Below are 23,034 nucleotides of genomic sequence, written 5' to 3'. Positions count from 1 at the left end.
TACCATAAATATAATCATTGTTTTTCTTAGATTAACCAGGCACTAAGATACCATGTGAGTAGCAGTCACATGACTCCTCTGTTCCCGTCTATAACTCAATAGAATTTGGATTATTTTCGTAAACTTTAATAACAATTTCTTACTCCCATTACAACTAAAATTTTATAAATGCAAAAGTGGAATTACACTAGAAAATTTTGTTCTCATAACATATAGGATTTGTACTATTTTGCACGACTGTTATTAAAAACACCATGCTCCCAATGTTAAACTCCACTGTGCTTGTACTGTACCTATACTTAAATAAATATCATAATAAATCATGTGTATTAATTGCTTAGTGCAAGAAATGTAAACCACAAGAATTTATTTATTAAATATTTTAAAGAAGGACAAGGCATTTAAAAGCTATGCCTAAGGAAAAAGATACTGATCTTTAATACTGATATTTCTTAATTTAGAGAAGTTTATAAATCTTTTAATTGTCGGTTTGAGTTCTTTTAACTTTTTATATCCTGTTTAACATTTGTTGTCAATCTTCAAAAATGTTATTTTCATGTTTTAAATGCACTTTGAGAAATTGATATGCACATTTAGTAAGCCTATTTATTGTAAAAATATATATCGGAAAAACTAATTTGTTTTCCAATTTTACTTTTGGTCCAAGCGATTTAATCCATTTTAAAGAAAATAGATTAATTAAATGGCTGTTTTTGCTAAAAATCCTGATTCAAAAGTTTCAAGATAAAGATATATATGTTAACTTTTTACAGAAAGGTCAACTACACCAATTTGTCATACTTTTATAGAAATAATAATAAATCAATCAAAGTTATTAGCTATATCTTCAATAATTCAATAAATGTTTATTTGCTTTTTTCTAGCTTCTTTCAAATGGTCAGAACTTTCCCATTAATTAGGCTACCAAAAAAATAATCAATTAATTTTCATTATATCTTAAACATACCTAAAAATTTGAAATAACTCACTGTTGATCATGGGAAGACAGACAGACCAAAATAAGTGAAACACTCACTGTGAGCTGCTGCACACTGATATAATACCCCACCCTGTATTATAAACAGGAAGTTGTTGAGTGATGAATCTAATAAAGCATCACATAGTATAGCTGACTCATATTAACCCTAAAACCAAATTTCAGAAATCCTAATGATGTATTTCCTGAGAAAAAGGGGCGACGAAATAGTCATGAGATGAACAGACGGACAGACAAAGGTAAAACAGTATCATCATTATAGAGTATAATGACTTTTGAGGTAAGGGAAATGTGACAGAATTGCTTCCCTTAGAAAATGTAGTAGATACTTAGTCAGCTGTTACTGTAACTGCCTTGTAACACAGAGTTCCAAGTTTGATGGAGACAAGCAATTTTGTAATGAAATGCATGAAGAGAGCATGCATTTCATTACAAAATTGCTTGTCTCCATCAAACTTGGAATTCTTCTCTGGTTACAAGTGTTATAATGAAAATGCTTGTGTTCATAAAAAAATTGAAAAAAAACCAATGACATATTAGCCAAAAATTCAACAACAAAGATTCCACATGAACATTAAAGTTAGTCCTACAAACAACCTCAAGCAAATTTAACATCACTTTACCAAAAACCTCAATTAACATGTTTTGTGTCTGCAATAAAGTTAGTCCAGGATTGAGGAAGAGTATTAATCATACATAAATATGTACTTTCTAGGGCTACAAGAATAAATTAGGCGCCCCATTTTTATCTTCTGTTTTGGGGGCAACCATTGAACTTATGATGTTATTTAGTCTGAGTCAGAAAAATTGTTTCGCACAATAAATCACTGAATTTTATTTAGTTACTCTTCTCTATCAATATTTGTTTCTTCAATATTTAAGGTATGGGGAAAATATGGTTTCAAAATATATTTTTTTGTCATTTGCTTGACCAGAATATTTTTTCCTCAAATTTGAGATCAGAATAATTTTTTTAGTAAAAAAAATGTATAACCCAACCCCTTTTTATCTCAGACAATTGCAATACAAATATATATCTTCTAATTAGTAAACAAAAAATTGTATATGGTAAAAATTTTAAAACTATTTTGCATGTAGGCCTGACCATTGTTCTGAAGTAAAAATGTAAGTGATAAACACTGTCCATAATGGGGAGATAATTCATTATTTTTTTCTAAATAATTTAAGATTCATGACGATGTGGTAAAGCTACCCTACACTGTGCTGTGTATGAATTTATAGTACATATCGACAATAGACGAAACCATAGTTAGTGTTTTAATCGATCGAGCTTATCATTCCTTAAGAAAAATCATAGAGTGGGGGGCCCATATTCGCCGGGGACACAATTTCGCCGTTTTATGATTTTGAGGTGTAAACACTTCAAAGGATGGCTGAAATGGTAGAAATATGCCAATAAATTATAATTTTATAACAAATATGATTATCTTTTAAGCTTAAACAAAATTACGGCACTTACTGCAAAAGATCGAAAAAGGGACAACGATTTTTGGTCAATTTCCTGAATGAAAAACAGGATTTTCATAGATTTTTTTCTTAGCATTTTTTTGACTGATTGGCCTAAATTTCTGATTTTTACACCTTTGAAATGTCTGCTGTTCATCTATAATGAAATTTATTTGATAAATATTATATAAAGCTGCAGTTTTTTGGTTTTAAATAGATGTGTAAAAACGGCGAATATGTGTCCCCCATTGACAAAACTTCAGGAAATTTCAAACACCTTTTAATCTAACTTTACAGATGATTATTTGCAAACAAACATGTTTTCATGCTTAGGAATGTTTTGCATTTGAAGTTATCTTCATATAGAAATATCAGTATACTTCAAAAACATATAGACCTGAACATAAACTGTAGAAAACATGGAAAGATATGGCGAAAATGAGCACCCCACTCTACATCTCATCAGTGACACTCAGGCTTTCCTTGACATTTGGTAAGTTGTCTCCCTTTAATTGCAGCGCTCGATTGCGATTTTTAAGTATCCCACAACCAGTTTATTTCACATATTGAATTATTAAAATAGATCTAATATCAGAAATATTTATGTGAAGCAATTTGATTTAGTATATTTATTTTATTGCATTTCTACTTCTTGCGGTTTATACAATATAAAATGTAATAATTCCGAGTAGGTGTGCTTGATTTCTCACAGGAGTTCCGCACGGACTCTGTAGTTAATGCATAGCTAAATATAGGGAAATAGTTATGTTTTTTTGTAAAAGTGAACTTCTCCCCGACATATAGGATATCATATAGATTACGGACTTATCAGGAAATGGGGTACATGTCAAAAAGACAAAAACCCGATGAAAGAGCAGAAACGGACTAAATCCGCCTCTGGAAAAAAGCCCGCACCAAAAGACGGGATTAAGCTGGCCTTAAACAAAAAGCTAGTTCAGCGACACACTCAACTCGTAAACATACAAATTAGTCAAAATTAAAACCACGCAAGCAAGAAGTTTCTGACTTGGGACCGACATGCGCAAAAATGCGGCGCGACAATTGATGGTTCAGAAAAAGTCCGATATTAAAATAGGAAACAGAAGCAACTTAGCAAAATGACAAGTATAAACATAATTAATGACTTCTAGCATGCAAGCTCCAGACTTCAGTTAAACTTGCTGAAAGATTGTGTCATCGTGTGCGGAAAATCTACCACAATCCGGGTTTTTTTTATCAATACTAGAAACTTTAAAAACTATTTGCAACATCATTAATAATTAAATGCATTTATCAAGTATTTTCAAAAGTAAGAAAACTAAGTTTTTATTCAATTTATGCCGTTTGTTTCACAAAACGATTATAGTTCAAATGTATAGAAATGGTCGGTTTTTTGAACGAACGGGCTATTTTGGCAGATAAAAAAGGACCAACTGTTACAAAATTAATGATTGAACCGAGTTAAGCTAAAGCCTGGACAGTTAGTATAATAATCCCAACTAAAACACATTGCCTATTTCATATAGTTTTAAAATTTCTGTTTCGAATTATACCATGTTTGTTTTAATTTTACCTTTTTGTCCTATGTGTTTAAGGGGTTCAAAAATGAATCTATGCATAAATTATCTTAAGTTCTTCTATTTTCTTATATAACATTGTCTCGAGACTCCGAATAACAGGTTTTATTTCATCAATATGGTGAAATATGTGAACATTTTTAACAGTTGAATATATTTTTTTGGCGTGAAACTTCATTTTAATTTAAAATTAAACCATGATTAGTCAAACACAAATCCAAATTGCGTGCCTTTTTTATGAAAGTTATAAATAGCTTTTTCTATGCTTATATATTTGAGAAATCATGAAGAGAATAAAATAAATTTATCTTACCTGTTTCAAATTGATCAATATCTACAATTATCTGTTTGGCCTTGCAGAGAGTGTCAAAATTATTTATCTGTTTCACCTTGGATTTGTACGAATGGTAAATGTTGTAGTACAATCTTCTTTCTATATCAAATTTCACCAAAATCTCAAAATTAACCGTACAATAATTGAAATTACAGTTACTGGCCTAAATCAAGCAAAACGATACAATATAACAGTAAAACGTTAATACATTTCTTCTCCTAAATTAATCTGATTATTTTTTACGGTGCCATCCCAAAAGTAAATATTATGAGAAATAATTTACAATTTAAGTAACATTTGTTTTATCTGTAGACATGTAATAATCGTACATTTTCCTGTAGACATAAAATCAATTGGGAGATTCTTGAACAAATTAAACATCATTCATGTTTTCCTTGTCTAAATTAAGTTACAGTCACGGAAACAAAGAACTATGATTGAGTTTCTTTCATATACATAAAAATAATGATGTTCTCTTATGAACCACATAACCAAATCATCATGTTTGCGTGCCATATTGGGTATATTCTAACTGTAGAGAGAATGAACTAATCAAAATCTTACTAACCCCAAATAGGGAATAAGGAAATGGCTGATTTTCGAATCCAACATTTCTTATAAAATTTAATCAGAATTAAGAAAAAGATTGTTAAATGTTTTTAACATGTTAACACTCCCCTCACCTTAACAAAATTATAATGTCCCCGTTTCGAACATATTCGGATTGTCCATTTATAAGGTTTCATTTATAATGGTAGTATAGCTTTTCTGTCTGAGTGTGTACTTAAGTTTGCTTGTGTGTTAGGTGGACCGTGAAATCAATATGTTGTTTATAAAACACTGAAAGATGATGAATTGTTAGATCATTAGATAATAAATTGAAAGAAGTGGAAATAAAAATATGCCTGTTAAACTTTTTTTTACCAGTTTATTAATATATTTATATATTTGCTTTAATAATAAGTAATTGCAGCGCAGGACGTTTATTACAAATCCAACGATTGCCTCAGTGACCGAGTGGTCTAAATAGTTCAACTCTTTTCAGATACGTACGACTCCAATCGTAACTGTCAAGGATTTCCAGTTTTCCGACAGAAGGTCGATGGTTCTCTCCGTCTCTCCGGCTCCCTTCATCAATAAAACCTGGCCATCACGAAAGTCAAACTTAGTGCTGAAATCCACCCGAACACACAAAATATCAATGGTTGTGTTTGATTTATAATTGATCAGTCTGTCTTCCTGTAAAACTAGGAAATGTCTACCATACGAAATTTCCACTTTCTGCGAGGTTGTTTTTTTAGACTATATTGGTCTATCTCCCACTTCCCATGTAAACGTAGATATATCCTATCCTCTAGTTGAACAAAAATGTATTCGAATTGAAATAGCAGCGTACCTGCCAACTTTTCATTGCCCATGGGGGTTTTGCGTGCTAGATGGCTGTCATAGTCCTTAAAAAAAAACTTCCAGGGGGCCTGCAACAATTCTAACGTTGTTTTTTTTTTTTTTGCTTCTTTATACTTTTTTAGCCTAAAGTCATTGCAAAATTAATTGTTTTGTTTTAATTGAGGACAAAATTGCTCTTTCAAAATTTCAATTTGGGAGCCTCCATGGGGGAAATCCCCCGCAAATAGTGACAGTTCGCAGGTATGTAGCAGAGAACAATATTTTTATATAGTGTTGTATCTCCACTGTTGTATGTCTATAATTTTCACATATTCAGTTTGCTCTAAACAATGTCTTACTTCAGTAGAAATATGGTAAATGAATTGACGTTGAAATTTGTTTTGGCATGTATTGTAGCGTTCTATATTCCCAGTAAGGGATGCCTTTTCTTTTAAAGTTTTGTGGGTTTTTTTTTAAACAATGGAGATAAGGGTTGCTCTTCTAGTTCATCAATTCGAGTTGTATCTCAGTCAGATAGTCATGATACCGTGCTTTTTAAAACATCAAACTAGTATCTAGTTTTCCAATATTTGAAAAAAATGGTACATGAAATATCACAGCATCATGAGTACGCGGTGACACCCATACGACGATACATGAAGATAGCTCCTGTATACTTGCATATAGTCCTTTATTTGATACAATTTTATAAAGGTTTATTACAGCTACTTTAAAACTGAAATAAAACAGAGGTAAAATCCAAGTGCATAATCCTATTTTGGACTAGTAAGAATTTCAGGCATACCCTGCTGATATTAAATTTTTGCAATTGAAATAATTTAAAAAATATATAAAAAAAAAATGATGAATAATGTAAAAGTATCTTGAAATTGTCATGTAATATATACATCAATAGCAACGGTATTCGATGCTAAAACATAAATCTCCAATATATATATATGAGTGATTGGTTTATTAAAAAAAAATCACTGAAGCCATCGTCCTTAGCGCAGGCAATTGTCTCTGAAAAAATCCTATCAACCATAATATAACATACTAGAACACACCCTATCACGGGTCCGTGACTGAATTAAAGTATATAACTATGCGCAAGCCTTATTTTAGTATTAGTATTGTCATCTCATAAAGTCGTGCCGATTAAAAGATACACAGTTTTTCTCTGCTTTCAAGTCTTTCTGTTTGAACCCGTCGAACTGAAACAATAATATTAATTTTTTGGAAAACAAAAGGTCCTGGAATGGAGTATTTTTTAATCAACAGCATTGTCCTATATAAGTTATAAATAAAGTTGAATTCTTTGCTTCGCTGTTTTACGTCATGCCCACTAACAAATTGAAAACTGTACCTATACGCCTTATTTTTAGTCCAGATTTTTAGTATTTGTATTGTTATCTTAGAAAGTCTTTCTGAAATACTACAAAAGGTAACAATTTGACAATTTAGTAGTGTCAACCCTGTGGTTATGACCCGTGTATATAGCATATTAATCCTGAATACAATGGTGGTGTGCCTGTCAGATGCGGAACGTACAGATAAGGTAATAGGTAACAGGTGAATATACTATTGGTATCGGTAGCGGACTCGACCCGGAACTTCTTAATTTTTGGCAATATTAATTACGTGGAAAACAAAAGGACCTGGAGTGGTGTAATTTTTAATCTACACCTTTGTACTATATTAGTTATATATAAAGTTGAATTCTGTGATTTGTCGTTTTTACGTGATGACGGCTGACACATTGGACCTCGTAATTTTAGTATTGTAGATATGTATAAGTGTTATATGAAGGTACTGATATATAGAGGGAAATCAAAGGCAAGTGCCTGTGCATACCCGTAGCCAGGGGGGGTTCGAGGGGTTCGGACGAACCCCCCCTTGAAAACTAATAAGCACTGTTAAAGTCGATGTTCTGTTCGAATTGTGACTGTTAAAGTCGAGTTTGTGAGTCAAACGAACCCCCCTTTGGAAAATCCTGGCTACGGGCCTGCTGTGCATGGGTAGAAATGGAAATAACACTACAAGATATGCCAAGAGACGCCGATGATAATACTAAAGAGGAGTCATCAGGTAAATTTTAGAAATCACAGAGGGATGATATAAACTTGAAGTCTTAATTCCTTGTTGATGATTAACTAGGGAGAAAACATCGAATGTTTATTTTTGTAACAAATTTCATTCATTTTTACACTATAGGTTCACTTCTCTTTTATTATTATACCTGCAAATGTATATCCACTATTTTCTCTGATTCAATAATTTTTTTTCTAGAAAATGTACTTTGTAAATTATAAAACAATTAAGATGGTAACATTTCCAAAACAAACATTATGTTATATGCTCGACTACAAATTTTGAAGTCCTTAGTAATTGGAGAGCATTGTGACATATCTATTGAGATTACAAAAGCACGTGCACGATGTATGCTTTTAAAACAATTTTCTTAATTTACTGTGTGGTCTTAATGGCTTTTTTTTGTATTCAAGCTGCATTGCATGTCTCGTCAGTTCCTTTTCCACCGACTTGCGAGTTTTATGTTCGTGCAATGAACGCAAATCTCTATATGCACAACAGGTAATGAGGTATCTCTTGTTTTGAACGCTTCGTTATTCAACTACGAGTTTCCTGACAGTATAAAATCCGATAATAAACGTTGTGAATGTGTTATTCTATTTATCCGTTATATTTTTCAAAAAGTATGGCTGGGACACCGACTATATTTATATCGAGTAAATAAATCAACCACTTGTTCTTGTGCCTAATATAAGGGGAAAGTTAAGGTTCGTTTTAGTCTTTTGGGGAAAATTGCCGTTTTCTCCATCTTAAAAAATGTATTCTATGACCTATATTTTTTTAAGGAAGTACCAAAATAAAAACAAACCGTGTCGACAAAGATCAGTTATATAAGAAAACTTTTCTGAGCAAAATTGGTCTTGGAACTCAGTTGACTTACAAAAGGACATAATTTGTGAGACAGAAAGTACCGATGTCCTTTTGAATTATAAAAAAAATAACTTGATGATATTCTGAGTTTATATTCCATGTCAGCAGTGCAAAGTAAATATACGTACCAATTTCAGTATTAGAAATACAAGCTGTTCAAAGGAGCGATGCATTGCAGTCTTTTTTCAAACTTTAATAACCGAATTGATACAAGATGTTTTTTCTCCCACTCCTTGTGACATATTATCAGAGACATATAATACAATTGTATTATATGTCTCTGATATTATACATTTGAAAAGTAAATTGAGGTTAGAATGTTATGGTGTTTTTTTGGGATAGCTGGCTGTGATGAATTATTTCTGATCTCTTCTTTATATTGTTTTCTGCTTTAACTGCATCTTGTGAAGATATACTGGCTTTCATTAGGGGAACGTGCTTATCATAAACTATTATCTATAAGGCAGTGGGGGATCCAGAACGTTTCATAAAAAGGGAGGGGGCGCTGACACCTAAAATTTTCCCACGACTAGAGAGGGGGGCCCAGCCCCCCCTCCTAGATCCGCCTATGTAAGGTTCTCATTTAGCTTTGGAGTGTTAAAAATAATAATTATATGGAAACATGCTATTTTGCCGGCTTGAATTGATATACTGGCCTTAATCAGAGCCGGCGAAATAGCATCAGTGGCAGATCCAGAACTTTTCAGTCGTGCTTCAGTGATTCCCTTTATAATCTACCAAAAAAAATTTACCACAAAAAGGCCACCCCCTCCCCCCTACCCCTCTGGATCCGCCTATGAGCATATAATCTATTTTGCAGGTACCTATTTTTGAGGCTGTTAATTGAAAGAGTCCTCTAGACCCCATCTGAGGTATGTCAGTGGCGGATCCAGAGGGGGGGTTCCGGGGGTCCGCACCCCCCCTTTATTTTGGCCGATCAATGCATTTGAATCGGGACAATTTTGCACCCCCCCTGCTCCCCCCCTTTGCCCTGGGCTAGCACCCCCCCTTTCGAAAATTCCTGCATCCGCCACTGTATGTGACTGAATAATTACAAACAGTAACATCTATGACTATAAAGATGATTTTTGAATTTGTAAACACAATACTATTAAAGAAACATACTGAAACAAGTTTTGCTTAATTAGTATTAATCGTTTTAAATATTTTTCTTCCATTGCGGACACAGTTTTTAATTTCCCGCGGTTTATTTTAGAGTTACTTCCCTTGCAACATAATTCTTGACCTTTGGTTTTGTTATCCTTATGTGCTGATGGATCGTCGTACGATGGAGATGGAGATGTAGATATATTATAACTATGCCCCAGGTTTAACTCTAAAAATTCGCGATGATTATTTATATAATAGGTTCGATTTCTGCTATATTTTTTATAAAATGGTTGACAGCAAAAGATCCACCTCCAGTGTGTGGCATTTATAACCAGAAAAACAAATGGTATTTCGTGAAGTTTTGGTTTCTGAGGTTTATGCTGTATTTGAGAAAAAGACGAAATCAAAATGCAAAAGTTGCATCAGGAAGTAATGCAGGCTATGGAATGAGATCAAGAAATTCACCAGAAGATATGGACAAAGCACAAACTTTGCCCAACGAGAAACCTCTTGTTAGTATAAATATATAACTTATATATGTTTTTTTTTTTTTTTTTTTTTTTTTTATTAAAAGCAATATCCTAAGGACCATGACTGGCATGAGTCTAACAAATTAAGAAGTTACATTTCACCAATCAAGAAATGTAGAAAATCAAGAAAAGCATTAAAAAAATACACTGAACTAGTATATATTTGTTTAGGGGCCAGCTGAAGGACGCCTCCGGGTGCGGGAATTTCTCACTACATTGAAGACCTGTTGGTGACCTTCTGCTGTCTTTTTTTTTCTATGGTCGGGTTGTTCTCTTTGGCACATTCCCCATTTCCATTCTCAATTTTATGTTACAAATTAAGAAATTACATTTTTCAAATTAAGAAATTGCATTTGACAAATTATAGGAAAATGCATTTTACAAATTAAGTAATTATATTTTACAAATTTAGAAAATACATTTTACAAATTAAGTAATAGCATGTTACAAATTAAGTAATTGCATGTTACAAATTAGGTTATTGCGTGTTACAAGTTTAAAAGTAACTATACAAATCCTTGATTTCAGGCAGTTGATGCTGTTTATTTCAATGGTGGTAATAAAGACGGACAGTATTTGGTGGCAGCTACAGCACGTAGACAGAATAATATTGTCCAGACTATACTTTATCTAAGGGTATGTTATGTTAAAGTAAGAAGACAGAATAATATAGATATACATTTTTGGTGAGTTACATGAACAGCGTATGTGAGATTGCAACCCACATGACCCTGACTATTTTATCTTTAAAAAACACATAAAAGCTCTTCATTTAAAAATTAAGTAAGAAAACAAAATTCAACTGAACAATTTGAATGTATATCATGTATATGGGTATAACAAATATAATAGAATATACTGAAATAGAAAGAAAAAAAGACCCATACTACATTTTAAAAATACATATTGTATCATTCAGGAGACAGGGTGAATTATGTGACATTCATGTTTTAGTGTTCTACAAAGCTTTCATATAGAAAATTCACAAATAAAAAGACTCATAGGCAACTTATGCTATACTGTGGATTCATTTATTTTCGTCGGTATCGATGTTTGTGAATTGCTGAAAACTTTCGTTTTCATCTTTGTTGAACATTTGAATTCTTGGTTCACCTGTATCCACGAAACCAACGAAAATTGGTATCCAACGAATAATATTAAATCCACAGTATACTGTTATGCCTACCAAAATACAATTCCATGTATTTATACTGCAACTAGTTGTGATTATTTCCTAAATATAGCTAGTAACACAGCTATATTTTGTGCAATGTCAATTTCATCATGGAACACTTTTTCCACAGTCAGGGTTCATTAAGGGATGAAAATAAGTTTGAAATTTGTGTAACAATTTAAAAAGTTATGAATTTATTTATTTAAGTTGCAGTATAAAAACAATATTAGGTCAATGTCAGAAAAATATCAACTTTTTTGTACTCGGCGCAAAACTGGCCTCGGTAGAACCTCGCCCTTGCCCAGTTTCTCAGCCTCATACAAAAAAGTTGATATTTTTCTGACATTGACCTAATATTGTATATCACTGTTTCAGCAAATTTTATCTCTAACTAAGAAATTTGTTACCTAGAATAATTATGTAATGAGAATATTAGATGAATTGTATATCAAGTTATGATAATCTCCCTTTTGAGAAAATGGATTATTCTTTATTGAATTTTACAGGCATACAATATAATTGATCAAGAAATAATTGTTGACTGATGTTGTTACTTAAGGCATTTATAATTTATGGTACCTGTAGTGTAGAAAGAATTTTCATAGAGTACTTACTTGTACAATGTATAACTCTGAGGTATAACTACTAACATTTACTTACAATCAAAAGCCGTTCCTAGTTTTATGTAATACGTATAGAATATATATATATTTTATATCTGTTAGTCTCTGTTGCATTTAAATGTTTTAAATACATTATATGACTAATAATTCACATTATTTGATAATTGCATCCTTTCTGAAATTATTAATACAATGAAGTCAATGTAAATAATTCTAAATATATTTTAATGATTTAAATTTGGGTTACATTATACAATAGTCAAGACTATCCTTCACAGTTTAAGATGACTTAACTAAGGTTGATAAGTTCATGTGTATTATTGGCTATATTTAACACCTACATGTAATATGGATTTATGTTTAGTTCCTGTATGAGCTATATATATGGAAAATTCCATTTTAGAGAAGTAAAGAAACCCAACATTGATATTTTAATCATTAAAATTGTAGAACTCTCAGATGAAAAGAATTTTTAAGTGAAAAAAGTTTTTTTACATCCTGTTTGTGAGTTTCTACTAAGCATTTGAGTATAATCCTGTTGTTGTATTTTATGTGAATGAAATATTTGCCACTGGAAGTCAATCATATAAACAATTTATAAATCATTTCCTGCTTTGACTCTTGAAATCTATGTTAATTAGAATTTTCAGCTGTGTTTCAATTTTGAAGTCTCTTTTTTTCCTTTTTCTTTAACCAATGATGATCCTATTATTTTGTTCAGAAAACATTTTTGGGATTTCATGTATGCCAGTTATGATTACACAAGGGTCAGTTTTAAATCTTTTTTTTCATGATTGTTTTTTTTTGCCCCACTGTCTTTCGTTCGTCTGTTTGTTGGTACATTTGTCCCGCTTCAGGTTTAAGTTTTTGGTCAAGTTAGTTTATAATAAAGTTGAAGTCAAATTATCTTGAAACTTAGTACACGTTTCCTGGAGGTTTTTATAGTTTTGACCCCTATAGCTATTTCACAGTCCACTTACATAGAAAATTATAGTGTGAGTGGGACACATTCTTGTTTATAGATACCAAAGATTGGCTTTCTAGAGATGCCTTCTTTGTCTGATACAAGGTTACTTTGCTTTGTTTGTTAACAGATACCAGAGATTGGCTTTATTGAGATATCTTCTTGTCTGATACAGAATACAATGTTTTGATTTTATAGATACCAGAGATTGGCTTTTTTGAGATACCTTCTTTGCCTGATACAACTTTCAATGTTTTGATTTTATAGATACCAGAGATTGGCTTTCTTGAGATACCCTCTTTGCCTGATACAAGGTTACAAGGAACAGAGAAGAATGCTTTTGCTGCTGGTGGTCTTAGATTTGATGTTGTGGAGCCAATGAAAAAATGGAAATTATCATATAATGGCAAAATGAGGTTATTTTTTTATAGAATACTTTTAAACATAGTTTCAAGCGTTGTTTTATGAATGATGAATTGTTGCTTGAAGAAGATGGTCTTCAAATGTTTAAACAGGGCTAAACACTATACATCAGGTACCACCCCAAATAAATAATAAGATTTTTTATTGGTTAATCAAATTAATCTTTCCAATTTAAATTTCAATATGTTGTTTCTCATGACAAAATAAAGACAAGCTTGTTTTGTGAATTTCCCTTTTGTCACCCAGGAGTTATATGGTCCTTGATTGATTGGAATATGGTGCTAGAAATTGTTTCTGTACAATAACTGGACAACCATATCTAACGAATACGTTTCAATTTTCAACTTGAAATTTGATTTTGACAATCTCAACTAATGCTGTTTGTGAGTTGTGGCCCTTGATTGCTTAAAAAAACACCAAAAAATGTTAAAAAAAAACATGATTTTGACAGGCTCTTGTTAAATTTAATTTTGTCAAATTTACCCAATGTATAAAGATAGGCTATTGATTCTAAGTAGTAATTTGAAATTAATTTGAAATATGAATAATTTTTTGTCTTTTACAGAAATAGGACAACAGATAAATTAGTCGATGTAACATTTGACCTTGAATGGGTAGCCTTTACAAAGTATTTTGACTTTGATACAGACCTCCACCCTAATGCTATGGCTGATGCAATTGCTAGAGAGAAATGGTCAAGAAAATATTTTGATGTATTGAAAAGGTAGAACTGTAATTTAAATTTTGTTTTGTTTTGTAGTTATATTGCACCTGGAAAAATGAGTTTAATTTCACAGAGTTTAGATTTATCAATTTCTAAAACCATAAAAGTTAGCAGATTTTCTTTATGATCAAATTTACATGAGGGGGAATTTTTCATAATCTTATCATGATTGCAAAATCACAAAAAAGATCTATCCATCTAGTAAAAAATTCCTGTTTACAATAAGCTCAGATTTATAATCTTGCAATGTACACATTGTATATTACAGTGTTCACCAGACTCATTATGAACAATTTGGGGAGATTTCAGGAACTGTTAATATATCTGGTGACGAGAAGTTTATTAAAGTAGATGGTGTGCGTGATCATTCTTATGGTAAGTTGTGTACAAGGGTTTGGAAACGGTCATATATGCCAGTCTTGTCCTAAACTGAAAGTATTTTGTCCTAAATGAGTAATTGGGATTTAGGACAAATTTTATATTTTTACAGAAATAATTTCGGTCATTTGGTTGAGATCGAGTTTCTTAATCGCCATTTTGAATATTTTGTTTTTTTGTTATCTTTTTCCTGTAATAAAACTGCCACTCCAGTATAGTGTTATAATCCTGAGGGCCCTCCTAATAACTATATTAATGCCTCAGTGAAATATTGGCTAATGATCGCTAATCTCTTTACCTGTGTTTTTAATTCACACCTGTTTATGTATAATAACAAGCATATGTGGTTTGATTGCCACCATTGACAAAATGACATAAAATCAACTTCCCAGTATCACTCTTACAGACACCATACAGCCTTCAACAACAAGCAACACCTGTACTGCATAGCAAGCTTTAAAATGCCCTGAAATTACAAATGAAAAACTATTCAAACAAGAAAATTTATGTACAAAACAAACGAAAAAAACAAATATGATATACAGAAACAAACAACAATCACTTTATTAGAGAATCCTGACTTGGGACTTTCACATATAGAATGTAGCAGGTTAAACATTTTAGCAGGTGCCCTAACCTCCCACTCATTAATATTTTACTAAGTTTGCATTCAACAAATAGGGCAAGATCTTTGATTTATGCACATGTTTGATTTTAGGTAATATAAGAGACTGGAAGTACTTCCATAGATATGCTTTACAGTATTGTACATTAGAAGATAGGACAGCAATTTGTGTTGGAACTATCTGTATGCCAATGACCATGTCTAGGTATATTTTTATCTGAAAAAAGAACAGATTAAACCCTGAGAGTATGCAATATCATGATTTTGTTATAAAATTGACCATTATCAATACAAATTTGGTACTTAGAAAACAAGGGTAATAATTGTTAGCTTCCATAAAAGAAAGCAATTTTTCTGTCGATTGTATAAATGATGCACAACATCGTTCAGTTAAAAGAAGTATTTGTATATATTATTTAGCCAATATGACTTACTGTTAAGGAGGATCGAGGGTATAAAAATTTCAGAAAAAAATAAAACATTTGATTAAAATTTTATTAATTACCTATATTAGTTGTAACTCTATCATATGGTACAAAAATCATTCCAAAAAATCTATTCGTGCTGGCACCAGATGACTTTTAAAATGTATATATCAATGAAAAAGCTCCAAATTATCTCCCTTTGGTGCAAAAATGCCATTTTTTGGCATTAAAATTGAAATATCTTTTTTAACTCATCGGTGACCTATATTTTTATTATAATTTTCAAATAAGCTGTACTTAAACTAAACTATTGTAAAATTTGAGCGATTTCTGTATTTAAATTCTTTTTTTATTTCGATATTACCTCTATTTCTCCTATTAGTTCAACAGAAAAAAAGTACCTTTACAAAAATGTATGCTTCTTTCAAAGGCAGATTGTGAGCGTAAGTGAATGGTGACCCCATTTTTTCATTTTATTTTTCTATTAAGTATAAGATAAAGTTCATTTATAGAAAAATATAGCGAAATCCTATATTAAAAAAAAAATTGACTTAGACCCATGAACCCCCCCCTTAAATCCTTTGCTGTGAAAAGTGTTATATCTTTCTTTGTTGCAATATTCAAGATAAGGTATTGATTATCTGGCATTATTGTTGTGGTAAAATATTGTGTCCTACTGATTGTGTTACCTGTTACCTATTCTGTACATTCCACCTTTTCCAGATGAGCCACTTCATTTGGTTATTCCTCTTGAAGTGTAGGATGCCTTATCCATTTTGTTGATATTAAATATGCTGTAAAAGGAATATTTCATATTCAATCTAGGGATTCTGTTATCCTAGCTATATACTACAGACCTTGAAAGACATAAATGGACAAAGTTGTTTTGTTTTTTGCACTTAAATAGAGGAATTTATGAATTTATAGTTAGGTCTTTGTTATGCAACAGTGTATGCATGGCAAGCTTTCACTTATACTAGGGTTGCAAGGCCATATCCAATAATTATCAATCAGTGATTTTACATATTAAAAAATTCTCAGAGGGAGATATCTAGATAGTGCTTGTTTCACACAAATAAACATAAATTTAAAAGGAAGCAGCTAACGCAGTACAAACTGGTAATTTAGGATTTTGTTATGATGCCACCCTTCAATGGAACCCCACCCAAAATATTGTCAAATTACCACCAACAATGGTATTACCAACCACCTTGAGCAGTAACATCCAAAATTCCCTTTTAACTGAACTGCTGACCCTAAATTATTTAAAGCATCAATTTGCTGTATTGTCTTAGTATTTTAGTGCCTCACAGAACTAAGAGCAATTTATACTGAACAAATGTAAAAAGAACCTATTAATTTATTTTCTTGCAAAAGGTAGACAACTCAATTTAAAAAAATTGTCTTATCTACCATTACTAATGCAGTTTTATATGTTGTCCCTCACCTGCGTATTCCTAACCTCAATCCGATTCGTTTTAGGTCCTACAACATGTCATTCACAAGGCATCATTAAGGAAGATCATTTGTACAAGTAGAACATATAAATGGTTAATAAGTTACATATTAGAATATTTTAAGTTGAACATGTTTAAGAAAATCATTCGGTACAATAACATTGGAAAGAATACTTGTAGTGTGTTATAGGTTATTAAAATGATATCTTGCAAATTTGTTTAACATAGCCTAAACCTTTACCAGCCATTCAACTGTATCAAAATATAACAGTACATATTAAACCAAATGCCATAAGTTTTGTTTGCATAAATATAAAGGACATCTGATGAGTGTCTTTTTTCGAAATTAGAAGAATTCCTTTCCTTCATGTCTATATTTTGTATTGTATTTGAGCAATTTTTAAAAAGTATCATTTAATTCACATAATTTTTTTTTTTTTTATTTATTTCATTTTTTATCAGATTATTAGTGGGGTATGTTTTGCATCCTGATGGTAAAATGGATTCTGTATCTTGGTGCGATTTTGAATTCTACGACTATGGAGAAGATGGCAAACCTCCAAAGGAAATGACCCTAAAATTTACTGCAGGTATATATTGTTGCTTTGTTATAATAATTTGTTATTCTACTTGTCGATAAGACAGAGACTGCACCCGGCACCTTGGTGATTTATTGTTGTCCAACTTACTATTTTTCATTTTTAACATTATGTGTATTGTTAGCTCACCTGGCCCAATGGGCCAAGTGAGCTTTTCTCATCACTTGGCGTCCGTTGTCCGTTGTCATTAACTTTTACAAAAATCTTCTCATCTGAAACTACTAGGCCAAATTTAACCAAACTTGGCCACAATCATCATTGGGGTATCTAGTTTAAAAGATTTGTCCTGTGACCCGGCCAACCAATCAAGACGGCCACCATAGTTAATAATAGAACATAGGGGTAATGTGTAGAGTTTTGCTAATATCTCTGAAACCATAACATTTAGAGCAAATCTGACAGGCGTAAAATTGTTTATCATGTCAAGATCTATCTGCTCTGAAATTTTCAGATGAATTGGACAACCCGTTGTTAGGTTGCTGCCCCTGAATTGGTAATTTTAAGGAAATTTTGAAGTTTTTGGTCATTATCTTGAATATTATTATAGATAGAGATAAAGTGTAAACAGCAATAATGTTCAGCAAAGTAAGATCTACAAATAAGTCAACATGACCAAAATGTTATTGCCCTTTATAGTCAATTTTTAACAATTTTTCATAAATTTTTGTAATCTTTACAAAAATCTTCTCCTGTGAAACTACAAAGACAAATTTAACCAAACTTGTCCACAATCATCATTAGGATATCTAGTTTAAAAAATGTGTCTGATGATCCTGTCCGCAAACCAAGATGGCTGCCATAGCTAAAAATAGTACATAGGGTAAAATGCAGTTTTTGGCTCATATCTCTGAAACCGAAGATTTAAAGCAAATCTGACAAACAAAATTGTTCATTAGGTTAAGATCTATCTGCCCTAAAATTTCAGACCATTCAGACAACTTGTTGTTTGTTTTTTTTGCAGCTTTTGGTTATTATCTTGAATATTATTGATCATTATTACAGATAGAGATAAACTGTAAACAGCAAAAATGTACTGCAAAGTAAGACCCAAAAATAAGTCAACATTAATAAAATGGTCAATTGGCCCCTTAAGGAGTTATTGCCCTTTATAGTCAATTTTTAAAAATTTTCATAAATTTTGTAAATTATTACAAAATATTTTCCACTGTAACTACTGGGCCAAGTTCATTATAGATAGAGATAATTGTGAGCAGCAAGAATGTTCAGTAAAGTAAGATCTACAAACACATCACGGTATTCACCATCACCAAAACACAATTTTGTCATGAATCATGTGTCCTTAGTTTAATATGCACATAGACCATGGTGAGCGACTTAGTTTTGTTTTATGTTGTTGATGCAGAAGCTTTACAGAGCTAATGTTATTTGTGAATTTTGCGCATTGACTTTCAATAAAACTTTTGATATTGACTTTGAATTAAAATAGCAATTTGTTTAAGAAGTAAGAAGCCTTGAGTAAATATCATCTGCATAACCCTAGATCAAATTTGAATATTCCATTTAGAAAATCAGGTTCGGTAAGAAGAGATCAAAGTAGCTCTACTTTCTTCATCATTGTTTGATGAACAGTTTGCTTCATTTACCATCATGTGACTTATCATTACCATCATTTGACTAATCATGACTTTTGTGACTAATCATGTGACTTGACTCTTTGCAAACTTGACAACATTGTATTGAGTTCACATTTTTCTTGTTTGCTGACTTTGTTTATATTTTTGCCTTTGTACAGAAAATGTACCATGTGAATAAAGACTAAATTTTTTGTACATAAATTAGGCCGTTTGAATTGTTTTACATTTGTCATTTCGGGGCCATTTATAGCTGACTCTGCCATATGGGCTTTGCTCATTGTTGAATGCCGTAACACAGTGACCTACAGTTGTTAATTTCTGTGTCATTTGGTCTCTTGTGGAAAGTTCTCTCATTGGCAATCATACCACATCTTCAGTTTTATATCAATATACATATATATAATGGTTTTAATTGTGAGCTAGACTTACTATAAAAGAACAGCTTTGTACAATTATGTCAGTATTTATTAGAACAGTCATAATTGTGATCTGAACTTACTGAAAAAGAACACCTTCACAAAATATATTTCAAGTTTTATTAGAACAGTAATAATTGTGATCTAAACTTACTTAAAAAGAACATCTGCATAAAACAACTGTCACTAAAAGCACCCGTATGGAAATAAGGCGTAAACCAGGCATAAGTGGTATTTACGTGTCTAGATCCAGGCGTAAGGGAGCAGGAAACGTAAATTTGTAGTCCTTACGGGCGTAGAAAAAGCAGTAAACCTGGCGTAAATTGAAATAAGCAAGGCGTAAGGTTTTCTTACGGGCGTAAAACTGTTGGTATGGCGTAAATAGAAATACCCATAATCCTTTGTTTAAAGGATCATGGGATTTTTTTCAAAATTTGGCTCTTTGGTTTTAGTTTGCAAGAGTTAGACACATAGCAGCTTCATATATTCAGGGATAATTAGCTTGTTTTGTGCTTTTTGGAAGAATCTTAAATTGGAAATACTGAATCAAATAAATTAATGAAATTGTGAAATAAAAGGAAAGTAGTAATACATGGTAAATAATAATAATGTGAGTATAACTAAGTTATTAAGTATTATGTTCTATCAGAAATTTTGAAATCCCAAAACCTTTATTCTTGGATAATAACATTAAAATCTTTTACTTGAAGTTAAATTGCAGTATTATCATTTATATTTTAATTCAAAAGACAATAACTTTCAAAAACAACTTAGTTAAAATGCTACTTTTATTGAGATAAATTAATTGTCAATATTCTTAAATTTAAACTTAATTTTTAAACTTATTTGAGCCAGTGTCTGCTTAAATCGTATTTATTTCTATATTAGCTTCTTCAATGGTTGATATTTCAAGTTTTTTGTCAAACAATAAGAAACAAAAGCAACAGTACAGAAGTTTGTATCAAATACACAAAAGTACACAGCTAGGTTAATACACTGAACTAAAATAAGTGTAGTATTATGTAAGGATATTACGCCTGGTTTATTTATTGACCAGGCATACTCATTTGCATATTACGCCTATTTTTTTGTAAACCAGGCGTACTCATTTAAATATTACGCCTAATTTTACGCCTAGTTTACGCCTCATTTACGCCTGGTTTACACCTGGTTGACGCCTGGACATGCATTTTGTAAACACTGCAATGCCGCCAGGATAAAGTATGATTTTTACGCCTGGTTTCCGTGTCGTATACGGGCGTCACAGTTCGTACAGGCAGCAATATATATCATTTCTTTTTAGGTGATGAAACATATAGCATGAAGATAACAGTTCTTGAAGCACCAATATTTTATATAGGAGAAGGTAGAGATGCTAAAATACATGAAAGGTTTAGTACATATGATGTGAATGGACAGACAGGATGGGGTATAAGTGAATGGGATTACAGGTAATCTATATTATTGGTCGTCACACTGTCTATATCACTCTGCTCAGCTCTTAATATTATTCGGCATCAAGGCTTTGTGACTTAGAGTACATTGACCTGGCCTTAATAACTTTGACCCAGGACATATCAATGACATCATATTGTTTGAACCGATGTTGATAAATTTAACCAAACTCATCAAGTCAACTTCTGGGTGCTGTTGAAACTCAGAAAACACTTAAAAAAGACGCAAATACAGCCCGATAAGTTATCAGGTTATCTGCATATTGATATTTTAAAATATCAGCTGCATGACACAATATGAAGACATTTTTTTATCTCTTTCGCTGTGCTCACTGGACAAAAAGCTTCATATTGTGACTCGCAGCTGATATTTTACAATATCAACATGCAGACAACCTGATTATCGGTAGATATTTATCAAAATTTCCTAAAATGCATCTTTAAAGACTAGAAACCATATAATTAGGTAGCAGCTAGCTAGTCAACAATCATAAGTTTGTCAACAAACATAAGTTTGAAGTTGTGTAATTAGTCTTATATAAAATATTAACAAACTTAGATGTAAAGGCTCAGAAGTAAAGAAAGACTACAGAGGGACTTGTATTCATATAACTGAAATGATGCATATTGTTAAGGATAAAAGCATCCTCAAAAAAGAAAGGTCTGACCCAAAATAAAATATCTATGTAAATAAGTTAGTTTACAGTATAAAATATAAATATAATTGTTTAGTGTATATGCCAGTTCTAGACATGAGTCAACTGATGTTGACATTATTTTCATGATTTTTTGTGTTCTGGGCAATTTCTCAGTCACTTTACATTGTTATTGTACTTCTACAAGCGAACAAAATGGAGTGGTGATTATAAAGTGAAAAAGAGTTGTTATCTCTACTTATTCACAGTTGTCTTAAATAAATACGATTATATTAACATGAAAGACCACAACATTTAAATTTTACAGTATGTTACTAGTTTACTTGGTCGACATGTTTAGCAAGCAAGTGTGCAGTCTTTAGGACAAGTATATACGTTAAATAAAACCGTGAAGTTCATATTTTGCGCTTATTAGCTGTTAACTGGAAGTAATGTTACCATTATGTTCTTTATTATTGTTTAAAATTAGCTATGTGTAGAACTACAGATCTGTTTATTTAACATATGTATCACATTTATTGATTCATCATCTGACACTATGCTATTAAAGGTCTACAATATTAAGAAAATATTTCCAATGCAGTTTATGCCTTATTATTAAATAAATTGTTTATACACTATGACGAGCTTTACTACTACAAAATGTAGAACTTAAGTTAATTTTGTTATTTTACAGGAACAAAGAAAGTTGATGTTAGTGGATCTTAGAAGATGTAATTTCTTATGAAACAAAACTGTGATCAAAGAACAAAAGTATAAACAATATATGAAACAATTTGCTTTAATTAAATATTTGTACTTTTTTAAAGACTATTCATTTATTAAGATTTTGTTTTTGTTTTAATGCATATGTGTTAAATTATTCCATTAGCCATGTAAGCCACAAAAGGTATACACACTGAAATATAGTTCCAAATACTTCTCATGTTATTGTGATTTGCACAAATTTACTGTGATAAATTTTAAGTTAAATCTGTGGGCCAGTTTATTAAAGTATGAAATTCAGTAGCTTTTACTGACTATTCTGGACTTATATATATTTAATCAGAGTACTGATACAATACTAGTTAGATTGACAACTGTCATGATCAGGAGATGCCTCGGCACAAGGCAATGTATTCTTTAGAATCCACTTACCTTTAAAGGCAATCTTAGTTGA

At 31.6% G+C, this 23,034-nt stretch overlaps 2 protein-coding genes across 10 annotated transcripts in view; one reads left to right on the top strand and one right to left on the bottom strand.

Moving 5' to 3' along the window:
* Positions 1–12,230, bottom strand: part of LOC139491274 (four and a half LIM domains protein 2-like) — an 86,604-nt gene extending 74,374 nt beyond the window's left edge. The window contains exon 1 of one of the 9 annotated variants that reach the window (XM_071278826.1): positions 12,197–12,230. The gene's annotated coding sequence lies outside the window, so the exon portion shown is untranslated. Of the gene's footprint in view, positions 1–989; positions 1,099–2,215; positions 2,299–2,920; positions 2,957–12,196 lie in introns of those variants that run through there. The other 8 variants (XM_071278822.1, XM_071278824.1, XM_071278817.1 and 5 more) reach the window with 8 other exon arrangements.
* Positions 9,938–22,686, top strand: LOC139491275 (uncharacterized). The gene is made up of 9 exons (XM_071278828.1): positions 9,938–10,344; positions 10,891–10,998; positions 13,391–13,539; positions 14,112–14,270; positions 14,539–14,645; positions 15,367–15,478; positions 17,618–17,745; positions 21,069–21,216; positions 22,552–22,686. Exons 1-9 carry the CDS (start codon positions 10,072–10,074, stop codon positions 22,565–22,567), a joined length of 1,200 nt encoding a protein of 399 aa, XP_071134929.1. The 5' UTR covers positions 9,938–10,071; the 3' UTR covers positions 22,568–22,686.
* Positions 22,687–23,034: the final 348 nt, after the last annotated feature.

This window comes from Mytilus edulis, chromosome 10 (genome assembly GCF_963676685.1).
Source record: "Mytilus edulis chromosome 10, xbMytEdul2.2, whole genome shotgun sequence".
NCBI lineage: Eukaryota > Metazoa > Mollusca > Bivalvia > Mytilida > Mytilidae > Mytilus > Mytilus edulis.
Note: the sequence above shows the minus strand (reverse complement) of the source record. Positions and strands in the feature narration are given on the sequence as shown.

What these genes read in the sequence shown, in the direction of transcription:
- LOC139491275 (XM_071278828.1), top strand. Translation starts at nt 10,072, where the DNA reads ATGATTATTTATATAATAGGTTCGATTTCTGCTATATTTTTTATAAAA. An exon ending in TGCCCAACGAGAAACCTCTT is followed by an intron (nt 10,345 to 10,890) that starts GTTAGTATAAAT and finishes CCTTGATTTCAG; the next exon opens with GCAGTTGATGCTGTTTATTT. An exon ending in AGACTATACTTTATCTAAGG is followed by an intron (nt 10,999 to 13,390) that starts GTATGTTATGTT and finishes TTGATTTTATAG; the next exon opens with ATACCAGAGATTGGCTTTCT.